Source organism: Palaemon carinicauda, chromosome 10, assembly GCF_036898095.1.
Source record: "Palaemon carinicauda isolate YSFRI2023 chromosome 10, ASM3689809v2, whole genome shotgun sequence".
Classification (NCBI taxonomy): Eukaryota; Metazoa; Arthropoda; class Malacostraca; order Decapoda; family Palaemonidae; genus Palaemon; species Palaemon carinicauda.
The window spans coordinates 74,255,175-74,268,322 of record NC_090734.1 but is presented as its reverse complement, the minus strand read 5'-3'; the positions used below and the strand labels follow the sequence as shown (position 1 = coordinate 74,268,322).

At 37.9% G+C, this 13,148-nt stretch overlaps 1 protein-coding gene across 12 annotated transcripts in view; it reads left to right on the top strand.

Annotated features, from left to right (window-relative positions):
* LOC137648632 (protein tramtrack, alpha isoform-like) overlaps positions 1–13,148 on the top strand; it is a 363,704-nt gene that overhangs the window by 218,471 nt on the left and 132,085 nt on the right. Inside the window, exons 5-6 of one of the 12 annotated variants that reach the window (XM_068381584.1) lie at positions 2,785–3,261; positions 3,522–3,648. The exons of 8 other annotated variants lie outside the window; for them this stretch is intronic. In XM_068381584.1, the coding sequence (XP_068237685.1) occupies positions 2,785–3,237 (453 nt within the window). In that variant the 3' untranslated portion in view covers positions 3,238–3,261; positions 3,522–3,648. Of the gene's footprint in view, positions 1–1,545; positions 2,097–2,784; positions 3,501–3,521; positions 4,250–13,148 lie in introns of those variants that run through there. 3 more of the 12 variants (XM_068381579.1, XM_068381600.1, XM_068381583.1) reach the window with 3 other exon arrangements.

Sequence of the window (13,148 nt, the reverse complement as noted above, 5' to 3'; positions counted from 1 at the left end):
GGTTGGGGGAATATTAGCTTCCTTGGTAATTTTGAATTTCTTGGCAGATAAGGGTGTGATTTCGGGAGTTTTTATATTGGGTATGAAGTTAGGAAGTGGTGTGCTTTTATCCCAAAACTGTAGTATACTTGAAAGTTCATTATCAGAAAAAGGAAATATAAATGTATTTACTATTCAAAATATGAGGAGCGTGACATATTCGGATATTCCACATAACTTTTGGGCAAAATGAGATTAGTGTAATTCAGTTTTCGTAGCCAACTATGGTTCAGTACTCAATCTAAAGTAATCAATGCTAATTATACAGTAGAAGTATTAATTTGAGTACAAGCTACAATGAAAACTAATACATTAATTTTAGTTTTTTTTTCAAGGCCATTGTCCTTATCAACAAAGACAAGGAAAGGAAGGTAGATTTCATTATTTACTCTTGAAGGAAGTAACAGACTAACAAGTCTTTTAGAATTAGAAGGTTACCAAATTGACTTTGTTTTTTTAACCTGAAGGTAATCATTAGTTAATATTGTTTCATATCTTGTGCAGTAGTTTTGGAGCTGAAATTTTCCATGACTAAAATCTTGCTGACTGCTTGAAGGTTTTTAATCTAAAGTATGACTATTGGATTTACAGTAATGATATACCATACCATATAGGTACAGTACGTGGATGTTTTTATCAGTGATTCCTGACCATTTTTTCCCCAAAATTGTGATTGATAAGTTACTGACTTTCCTATTATGCATTTCTGATTGAAAGTAAGGAGAGAAAAAATACTAGTCTTGATATATGGTATTGGGTAAGCATAGTTATTTTAGTAATATTGTTTTTGATATTGTTAGGAGTTTCCTCATAGATTTACTATGCGTAATGTGTGCTGTTATTTATTGAGGTTTACGGTTACACAGGAAAGGTTAATGTAGCCTTTTTTTCACTACAGTAAAGTTAAAGAAGTAGGTTTTGCAATCCCATCTGACTTGTTATGATTCAAATGAGTGCCAAGCACATTTTGACCTGATGAATGATACTCTCAGCTTCTAAATTGGTTTTAAAATTCCCACGGAATAGACTGGTTCTTACAGTTTTTGAATACAGCACCATATCAAAGAACCTTACTAGAGTGTTTATCAGATCTTTTATTCATATACTGTATTTGTAAATTTATATATATATATATATATATATATATATATATATATATATATATATTTATATATACATATATATATATATATATATATATATATATATATATATATATATATATATATATATATATCTTCTTTATGAAACAGAAAGGGATTGGGAAAAATCTGTGAGTTATTTTGTAATTAGACTTGGATACTGATCATCATCCACTTCAGTGATGTATATTGAATGAAAGATACTGTATAAGGCATTGAAAGTAAGAGAAAATACTGTACTTAATACAGTAGTACTGTACCTCTACTTTGGAGTAAGATTAGGTTTGACTTAGATTGAGACATTTAGTCTCATGTTTTGGAGTTAAATATGGTGCTGCTGTTAGAGCCGCCTTATATCTTGCAGAGGTGGGCTGCCTCACACCAGCAGGAGGGCATCAGTAGCGGAAGCAGCAGCAGTAGCAGAAGTGTAGCAGCTGTACTGACGTGTCCTAATTGCCCAAAGACCTTCATTGGACCAGGACGTCAGCAGTTGTATGAGAGGCATGTCATCGTGCACACTGGAGCTCGTCCCTTCAACTGCCCTCACTGCTCATACAGGGCCAATCAGCTTTCTAACCTCAGACGTCACATCAAGAGCATTCACCTCCCTGGACAGTCGCAGTCCAGTGATTCGCGTCCTCACCAGTTTCGGAACCCATCCGTTCATCAGGGGCTAGTTACACTAAGTGGGGAAGTCGTCAATAACCACGTGGTCACACATTCTGGGATTTCACCGGAACCCACAAACCCCAGTCAGGATGTTGAGAGGCATCCCACCTTCCTTTCGACAACTGACACATCTAGTGACTCCCACCACCACCCTTTTGACAGAAGCAATTATGAGGCGGCTGCAAATGGTCAGAGGCAGTAAAAAAAAATTTTCAGGGTTCTTGTGACATCACAATGTTTTTACAGGTATAGAATACTGTCGAGGCTTTTGAAAACTTATTATTATTTATTTGTTTCCTTTTTTGTTTATTTATGTTCATTTTATTGGTTGATGTTAATGAAGAGACCACAAAGTTCTTTTTAGTTATAAACAGTTTTGTATACAGTACAGTAGTAAGAGTAAGAAAAAGAAGCTATGAAAGGTAGGCTCCTGATGGAACATATACACTATATCAAGAAATATTGCATTATGTACAAAAGTTGAAATAATTTTCTAGAAGTTACTTATTTAAGGGACTTTAGGAAGCAATATAAAGTTTATATTTGAATTAAACTTTATATGGCAGCAAATTTACCAGGCACTGTTATTTGCACAAAAAAGTCCTCATTGTTATTTGTTCACCTGGCTTGAATTTCTCGTCTTAACAATGTTGAAAGTATTTACTACAAGATTAATGTTAGGTTTCTCTTAGTTATGTTTGAGGCTCACTAACTACAGTAGCTCTTTTATATATTAATGGCATTAATTTTATTTAAGATTGTCTTTTAACTTTTAACAATTGGGGAGAGAAGTTAAGATAGTATGGTTACGAGAGCCCTTGAAAATTCACCAAATTTTATAATTGAATCTAGTGATGAGGAGGATCTTGCTGAGAAGGAAATTTTGAATGTTGAGGAGGCTGAGAGTGTAGCTGTGTTGTGTGTTTTCCCACAGGGATTGGCTGTGCAGGTGCGACTTGGAGACGTGGCCTCGCTGGTGTGTCCCATGTGTGGAAAGGCCTTTGGTGGCCGTAATCGTCGTCAGATCCTGGAGAGACACATCGCTACTCACACGGGGCACAAGCCTTTCACCTGTGGCCATTGCCCATTCCGATCCTCTCGCCAGGACACGCTCAAGACCCACATTGCCAGGATGCATAGGGAGCATGTTACAGTTGCTGCTGCTTCAGGAGTTGGGGGAGATGGTACAGCATCTCAGGCTCTGAGGGAATCAAATTCATTGTTGCGAATAAGTGGAGTTAGAGCCATGAGGGAAATGGTTACATTTGACCATAGTCAGCTGTTGCAAAATGCTTCTCTTCAGCAGAGAGAATCTTCATCATCATCATCACTGCTTGGAAATCAGTCTGTCACTGCTGATCCTACCCAGTCCAGCCCGACCCTATAAGAATGGCTATTAAGTGCTAAAACGGTATTATGATGGTAGTGTAATGCAACACCTTGTGAGGTGGACATTAGTTAGACATGTTATTTACTTTTTCTGTTGAAATGTTTTAGCCAAATATCAAACGAGTGATAAACTGTACATATGATGTGATGTGATAAATTCCAAAAGAGCATGTAAGAAAAATTTTATGGGTTGAATGCATTGCAAGGAGACGTAGGCGGGAGTATTTTCATATTTTTCGTGGACAAATGTGATAAAAGAACTCCTCTTGGGTGTGTTTGCAGGGTGTTGTAATTGGTGCCGAAGCTGCGTCGCTATCTGTGGGAAGTGGAGGAGATGGGATAGTAGGAGGAGTAGGAGGAGGAAGGGATGCTGATATCCTGAAGACCATAGGCATCCCTGCAGTGTGTCCGCTGTGCCAGAGGACATTCTGTGGCCGGAACCGCAAGCAGCATCTGGAGAACCACATTCTTACTCACACTGGGGAGAAACCTTTTGCTTGTTACTATTGTCACTATAGATCTAGTCGAAAGGACACCTTACACGCTCACCTTCGAAAGTGGCACCCAGATCGGAGCCACCTATAGTTTCTTCTCATGATACTCAATAGGTCCCCAGCGATGAGTTGAGAATCTTGTAGATATTATAAACTGTTGAATGTACTTGTGAGAAAAGGTTGCTACAATTTATTTGCCTGTATTTTCAGAAGCTGGGTTATTGCCAGCATTCCTTTGTTTTACATTTTGCTGGGATAGCTTTTATTTCCATTTATAAGGTTTTTGTTTTTAATTTTTATTTTCATATTACTGTAGATTATTAGAAAGCCAAAGAATATAGTTGGGAAGAGCTAGAAAGTTTTTAGTCATAATACCATGAACATCTGTGGATGTTTCAAGTTGAGGAAAACAGGAGTGCATTTACATCAGTGATATTTAATAGGTATTTCATAAGTATTTATGTAAATGAATAGTTAAGTGTTTTTCATTGCCAATAAATTATTCACCATTTGAAATGCTAAAGTTTTTATTTTCATTCCTTATATAGACAAGTAAGGAAGAAGAGATTCAAGTTTTATAGTACAGTATTATAAAATTGCAATTCAGTATTACTTAACAGCACTCAGCCAGAGGTTAAAAACTTTTGGAAATGTATCAGTATATAGATAAATATAACTTTTTAGTGAAGATTTTGTGCTACATTGAGTTAGCAGAATATTTTGTTTTTTAATTAAGCTATTTATATTAGTACATTTTTTTATAATAGGGGCAAAATTAATAGGGGCAAAATTAAGATCGGGAAAAATTTCCAGGAAAGTACTAATCTAATCGCTAACATCAAATTTAGCTCTTCTGTTTTGTTGCCTCATTGATAACGTTCTAAAAAGCAGTTGGGATCTTGCTTTGCTAGCCAACATCACAGTTGTTTTATACTGTAATAAGAATTAATGAAAGGAAATAACAGTAAAGTTTTTAATAACTTCTTACTGTTTGTACTACAGTACTGTATATACGTACAATATACAGTATTTGCCAGTTTTACGTTACTAGATGAAAGAGCACTCTCACTCATTTTTTTTTTTTGTAATACTGTACACGTTCAAATTCCAGAAATATTTATACTGTATTCTAAAATCTTTACCAAAGTGGAAAAGATGGTTTTTTATGCTTACAGTATATTTAATAGCATTAGAGTACTAACTTACCATATGTTCAAATTTCTTCTTTTTCAAAGCTTGCTTATATCAATGTTTAACCCCCCAAAAAGTTAAAACTTTTCTTTCCTTTCAATATGCATAGGCCTAGTATAGCATTGCGACAATTTAGCAGTTAATGGCTATAAACATGGCATGCTTAGGCCTTACCATCTCAAGGGATATATCGAGTTTTCTAAAAGAAACAGGCACATATGGTACTTAAGGGTGACTGCTTATTGCAAAAGTAGTCAAAATCCCCATGAAATTTATGCTACAAGTACCAGTTAAAATTACAATAGAATTTTTATGTCTCATAATTCACCATAAAATTTTACGCAATAATCAACTATGAAATTTGCAAATAATATTGATCCTATCAGAAAACTAGAACATTAGAGACCTGTGTGTGCCTTGTTCATACCACTATGCAGTGCTGTAATTGTAACAGAATTATTGCCTATAAATTGAGTGATGAATAATGGTTAAAATATGTGAAGCATTTGTTAGTGAATAGATAAGATCTCTCACAATTGGTAAGATATTAACCCAAGCATAGGGGACGTTTAAAGAAATAAATCAGATCTCTGCTATTATAGATTAGTTTTTGTCTTGTTTATTAAGAGCATTCACTTCTGTTGTTTTTAGCATTCAATTTTTTCCAGATTGGTTTTTCACCCATGAGGTTATTCTAATCGGCCATTAAGGCTTACAAATTGATGAAACTGACAACTTTTGCACAAAAGAAATGTTAGTGAAAAAAGAAGGGTAAATAGGAAAAAAGGAAGGGGAGGGGAAGAAAAAACTCCGTAAACATAATAATCAGGTAGACCAAGTTAGAACTGAGTAGCTGGTTATCCATGATGCTGGGTCATAACAGCTCATGTTAATCTTGTAGGATACTACCATCACTAAATTGTATCTTGTAGGCATATTAATTATCAGGAAGCAAGTATTAATATTTTGATTTATTTATACGAAGGTTAGAGGATAGTTTTTATAAACCATTAGTGACACTGAAAATATGCTCAATGATTAAAGCATCAATTGCAACCGAGTGGTCACGGGTGTCAGTAAACTCCGTAACCATGGCCTTAATTGTGGCTGAAACATATGGTAGGTAAAATGTATACTGGACTCATGGCCAAATAATTTTATTCAGCACTCTACTTAACATGATATTTTGACATTATGGGAAAATTAACAGAGTTCAAGTACTGTACTATTCTGCCATGTTAATCAGTAACACTGGACTCAGCTAGTGTCTATATAAAGTCAAAAGTCTCAAATATATCAAATACTGTACTGTACTACATTATATATATTCCTTATGAGTGAGGAGTTATCTGGCACATTTTATTTGAAAGGTACTTTAGTCTAATATAGTCATCGCTATTTTGGTTGGAACAAAACTGAAAACAAATTACAATATAGTATGTAAATTTTACTGTACTAAATGGCAAGATCATTTATAAATTTGAAATTGCATTTTTTTAAAACTGTATAAATCAAATTTTTCAAAGCAAATTTTATTTAATCTATTATTAAATTGGGTTTCACTGATCAAACTTGTAGTCTTGTACAGTACATGTACGAGAATTCAAAGTACTGTATCTTGGTTGATATCTTTTGTTTACTTGGTGGTCAGACCAAAGGTACGAGTATAGTATACTGTATGTCAGTTATGTTCTTGAAGTACAGTACACCATCACAAATCTATTTTTGAATAAGGATGGAGGATTTCTTGTGTTCGAAGAACAGTTTATACTTTTAAAATAAACTTGGAAAGTAAGTTTTTATGGTTTAGCATTAAAAATGATAGATTTTTTAGGACTTTTTTGGGGACTTTTGAACTAATAGCATTTTATCTTATAAAGCTAAGTATGTAAGTAATAGATTAAAATTTTAAAAATCCTGTTGCTTTCATACAGTTTGATCATTATTTTGACTGTTCCCAAAGGGAAGACAGTAAAATATAGTTTTGATAATAAAATTTCTTACTTTTATTATCACCTGATGTTCATAATGCCATTACTTGTAAAATGTTAAAAAATTTAAATTTTTTCACTTTTTTTACTTACACAAATACATGCCCTTAACAAAAGAATAAAGCCCAATAGTGTAGTGATAAGGGGTTTAGGGGCCAGGTTGCATCGTCAAGTAGAATAATCTTCAGTTTCGAAGTCAACATTATCCCTCCTCTTGATACTATGAGTCATTAGGGAGAAGGGTGGGCATGTATATTGATATCAGGTGAAAATAGAAATAAGAAATTTTTATAGTAATATTCTAATTATTTCTATGAATCTCCCCTAAGGCTTATATTGCTGACTCTCATACTGTACTCTGTTGGAGGTTGGGCACAAATGAATGAAAGAGGGATAAATCTAAGAACAAGTAATATAACAAGGTTAAGGGATACTACCTGGTGTAGGTTATCAACATAGTTTACTTTGATAGACCATTTAAACTAGTGTTTGAAAATGGGATTCCAGATTGGGTAATAGTATACAACACCACGCTCTCCATTTACTCCAAAATAATGCAATCCTGCAGTTTTCATCTTCTTGCACAGTAATTAGGTGGTTATCTAAATTCTGGGAAAGCAATAATTAGCAAGATATGTTCAGGAAGGGGGAAGGGGTTATGAAAAGGAAATAGCTCGGTTTCCTCACCAAATGACTCGGAACTGACATGTCAACAAACTCAACAAAACAGGATTCGTGATGCCAGCGTACATAAACAGAAGTTCGTGATGCCAACGTACATTTAATATACTGTATATTCAAAATATACTTAATAAAAAATTGAGTGATTACTCTAAAGTGTCACTATTTGTAAATTGCATATTTTGTGGACACTTTTGAGTAATTAATCCATTTTTAACTAAGCATATTTTGAATATACAGTATATCAAATGTACGCTGGCAATACGGACTTCTGTTTATGTACGCTGGCATCACGAATTCTGTTTGGTTCACTGTGTTGACATGTCAGTTCCGAGTCGTTTAGTGAGGAAACCGAGTTATTTTCTTTTTATAACCCCTTCCTCAACATCTCTTGTTAATTATTGCTTTCCCAGAATTTAAATAACCACCTAATTACTGTGCAAGAAGATGAAAACTGCAGGATTGCATTTTTTTGGGAGTAAATGGAGAGCGTGGTGTTGTAAACTATTACCCCAGATTGTTTACCAACGTAATTGAAAATCAGTACTCTACTGTATACTGTACAGTATTGCCTTTTAAGATAATATTTTGCAAATACCGACTTGGCACACCATTAAGCTGCTTCTAAAACTTTTTCAAAGAAAAATCTCTAACAAAAAAATATCAGGGAATTAGCTGTGCTTCTAATACTGTATCATGTCCTGTACGTTCACTCACATGCAATTTATGATTTAGATTTAATTCCTTATGTGCCTCTGTAACTGAATTTAGCAGGTGATTAGTGCCCTTCAGCCCACAGAACAAATTAGGGACACTACCTCTACTACCTTTCGTTGGTCCAAATACAACTGTACAGCTCTACTGGACAAGAGAACTATTCTCTTCTGAGTTGCCTTCATCCACTTTTAGTGAAGGGATGTGAAAAAATTGAGTCAGACTCGCATTCTTAAAATCCTTTTTGGCTGTGATAGAAGGTAAAAGAGACAAGATCCTTCTGTATGGTGTACCCCAAAGTGTACCTTGATCAACAACGCGAGTGATTCACATATGCGTTCAGCTGATACTAAAGCCAACTACCTCTTGAGCATAGCACCTATATTAACTTGGTTAATGTGACACGAGCTAGTGGCCCAGTTTGCAAGCAAACGGCGAATAATGTTATCTGAAACATGATGAAAAGATCCAAATTAGTTGAAAAATTGTTTACCTCTCAGAGAATTTTAAGAGAATCATACACTATGCAATGCCATCAATATAATTATTATTATTTTTATTGTTAAGCTACAACCCTAGTTGGAAAAGCAGAATGCTATAAGCCCAGTGGCTCCAACAGGGAAAATAGCCCAGTGAGGAAAGGAAAAAAGGAAAAATAAAATATTTTAGGAAGAGAAACATAAAAAACAAATATCTCCTATATAAAGCATATAAACTTTAACAAAAGAGGAAGAGAAATTAGATAGAATAGTGTGCCCGAGTGCACCCTCAAGCAAGAGAACTCTAACCCAAGACAGTGGAAGACCATGGTGCAGAGGCTATGGCACTACCCAAGACTAGAGAGCAATGGTTTGATTTTGGAGTGTCCTTCTCCTAGAAGAGCTGCTTACCATAGCTAAAGAGTCTCTTCTACCCTTACCAAGAGGAAAGTGGCCACTGAACAATTACAGTACAGTAACCCCTTTGGTGAAGAAGAATTGTTTGTTAATCTCAGTGTTGTCAGGTGTATGAGGACAGAAGAGAATACTGTATGTAAAGAATAGGCCAGACTATTCTGTGTATGTGTAGATTAAGGGAAAATGAACCGTAACCAGAGAGAAGGATCCATTGTAGTACTGTCTGGCCAGTCAAAAGACGCCATAAGTCTCTAGTGGTAGTATCTCGAGTGGGTGGTGCCCTGGCCAAAAGAGATTGGTGATACGCACTTACTTTAGCAAACGGGGGATCTATTGTAAATAGAATTAAGACAAGCCATTCAGTCTTCTGTCTAGAATTTAGCTTAGTCTTACAGAGCAACTAGAATTGTGGTATGCAAGGGTTTATTTCCTTTCCTCACTGGGCTATTTTTCCCTGTTGGAGTTCTTGGGCTTATTACATCTTGCTTTTCAATATTAAACTTAGCCGGTGATCATATAGCTGTCAGCTCTGCTGCCCGACAGAAAAACCTAAGGACAAAATACGCCAGCGATCGCTATACAGGTGGGGGTGTACATCAACTGCGCCATCTGTCGAGCAGGTACTCAAGTACTCCATGTCAACACAGAACCAATTTTCTCTCTGTCCTGCCACTGGCAAGACCTACTAAATACGCTGTTACTAACTGGATTTGTTTTCACAACTATTTGGTGAAGTACACTATTCTAGTTTTGAGCTTTCGCTATGCAGGTGTTTATCTTCATCTCAAAACTTGAACTCGTTTTGGATAGATTTAATTATGGTGACAAAGAGAGTATGGACTCTCTTTCACTTTTAAATGGCCGACCCTTCCCTTAGAAGGAAGTGTGTTTAGGTTTTTAGTAATTTTGCTTAACACGTTATAGATCCACATATTTTATATCTCTCCGCCTTTATTAGGCCTCTTCGATTAACTTTCCATTTATTATAAACATATAAAAATAAATTTTTATGTTTTGTTTATATGCGACCTTTCCTTATAGTAGGCGGTCCGAAATTGGAACCGAAGTTAATCAACGTTGAGCCCGTTAGTTTAAAGAATTTAAAACTTTTTAAATTTAATGTTTTATGAAAGAATCTCTTTGATAGTCTTCGTACTGTTTTCAAAGATGAACTAACGTTTAGTTTTTAGACTACGCAGTTGTTGACGTTCAGGACGTTCAACATGCGCTCTATCGTTACGATAGAGAGAGAGTATCACGGTTTCACTTTGCAGTACTGTATGAGTAAATCGTTTCTGACGTTTCGTTCATTCTTTCTTAACTTAAATGTTTTAAATTCTAAATTAAAGGAACTTTTTATTTGGAAAACCTTTCAGTTTGTTCCTTTTAGTCAAATAACATGTTTTTTTTGACGATTTATAATTGGGCTCTTCTCTTAGGTGCGAAATCAAGAGAGAAAGAGAGAGAGAGATGGAGACAGAGGGAGAGAGAGGAGAGAAAACGTTCCGTTCAAGCGGGTAACGTTGTTCTCGTGTTACTCTCCTCCCTAGTCGCTGTACGGGGAAGAAGGTAAAACGTTTCTAGGGTTTTATTCTTGTCCCCAGGCTATGTGCGGTGAGAGATTGTAAACGTAGTTTATTTGAACTAGTGTTTAGTCTCTTTCCCAGCCACTGATTTTTTTTTAGCTTTATATATGTTTTCTTTTTTTTGCTAGTATTAATGTGCTGCATTATACGACTGATTTCGCAATTACTACCTTTTAATGAAGGGTAGAATTGCGTGTTTCACGTAGAAATCAGTAAAAGTTTCGATTTCAGTGAAATTAGTGCAAAACAGAAAATCGAAGTGATAAAGTGATATGCGCAAGTGTTACAGTGTTGCGTCCGAGGGTTCGTCTGTTCGTGCCTGTCGTTCACCTAGTCCGGGACCTCTTGCAAGCTCCCAAGCCCAGGGGAGAAGTAATGTCGAACGACTTATGGGTTCGTCAGGCCTTGATCAACGAACAGACGTTTTCCCTCCGTGGTTTCGGGCGTATCTACCCAAGATCGCCCCACCCACACAAAGACGAGAGAGCCCATTTATTTCTCGTCTGCGGAAGAGGTTTCTCGTTAGAAACCATGGACCAAGGTCTCGCAGCTTATTAAGTGCAAGTCGGTCCCTTCCGTGCAAGTCCAACGGCCCAGTTGTAGCCACTGGGTCAGTTCGGACTCGCTGCAGTCTTCCGACGACTGCACACCTCCTAAGAGAGGCAAAGTGGTACCGCAACAGGCAGTAACACCGTCTGTTGCCGCACCTGCTGCTGTAGACCCTAAGTGGTCTTTGCTACAGTCTATGCAGACACAGTTAGCTTCTTTTATGCAGGAGTATCGTGCGGAGAAGGTTGACGCTGCACCCGTTAGCCTACAACCAACCACGGTTGTGCGTCCAGTAGACGCTGAGGCTACCTGCTCCCGCACTCCAGCTGTGAGAGTTCCACCACCCATGCGCAGTCGACCCTGCCAGACGCATGTTGACGTTCACCGACGCACGGAACCCTCCGTTGACATTCGCGTGTTACCACAACAACAGGAGGGTGGAGTTAAGTTGCCGTGTTTTGACGCGGTGCGTCAACCTCCGCATTCTAGAGTTGTTTTGACTGCTCAGTATAGACAGTCAAAGCAGTCTCGAGTGAACACTGTATGTCCTCACGCACCTGTTGTGGTTGACAGTTCAGTTGTTGACAGTTCACAGACTGTCAAGCAGTTACATGACGTTGCCTTCTGGTCTGCTACTAATGCACCAGTGCTGTATGTCCTCACGCACCTGTTGTGGTTGACGGTTCAGTTGTTGACAGTTCACAGACTGTCAAGCAGTTACATGACGTTGCCTTCTGGTCTGCTACTATGCACCAGTGAGAGACTCACTGAGATAACCTAGCTTTTATCGGACAAGGTTCCTGTAGATGAGAAAGTGCTGTTCTCCCTCCTACTGATATTCCTTTGAGGACTCTGTCATTTGGAGAGGAGCCTTAAGCTGCTTAGCCTCCTATGGACTTTAATTAAATCATGATGATTTTTTAAGGATCTTCGTCCGGATCTTGTAACTGCTGCTCCTCGTTCGCCTAAACGTCAGAACTTACACTAGGCCTAGCTACTTCGAAGCCGTTGTTGTTAAGCTAGTGCTCTCTCGCTCTCCTAGAGAGCGTTACGTTGGCTAGGCGACTGGTTTTTGCACCAGGAGGAGTTTTAGGGATACAGCCTTTGATTTCCCTTCTTTTAAACTGGCTTATAGAGCGAGAGTCTGATAGGACACGAGTGAAGTTCTCGGCTTGGGAGTTCTTGCCTCTGCCCAGATGGACTTCTCAATTCTGGTAGACTCGCCCTGGCGCCTAGCCAGGAGACGCTCCAAGTTGTTTACAGGTCAACTTCTCACTTTTGTCGAGCCTTTGAAGTTTTGCTGTACTATTATGTCACACATAACAAGGCTTCCAGGGATGGTAAATGGTTCCGCCTCAGTCGCTAACCCCGTCTGTTGCCACACCTGCTCCCGTAGACCCTAATGGGCTTTGCTGCAAGACATGCAGTCCAAGCTTGTGTCCTTGATAGAGGACTTTAATGCGGAGAAGAACCTTCTGGCCAACAACCTTCCAACCGGTTGGTGGTGCGCCCTGTTGACGCTGAGGTATCCTACTCGCGTCTGCCAGTTGAGGTGGTTCCTCCACCGATGCGACCCAGTGTGGGTTGCCAGTCGCACGTTGACGTTAAGCGACGCTCGGAGGTGGTTGTTGACGTTCAGTGTGTCACTAGGAAGACGTTCATCAACCAGCTGAGGTGACTTGTTGTGACGCAGTGCGTCAACCTCAGCAACCCGGTAGGGTGTTGACTGCACAACCCAGACAGTCTAGACAATTCGGGTTGACGTTGTACTTCCTCGCGCACCCATGGTTGTTGACAGTTCACAGAC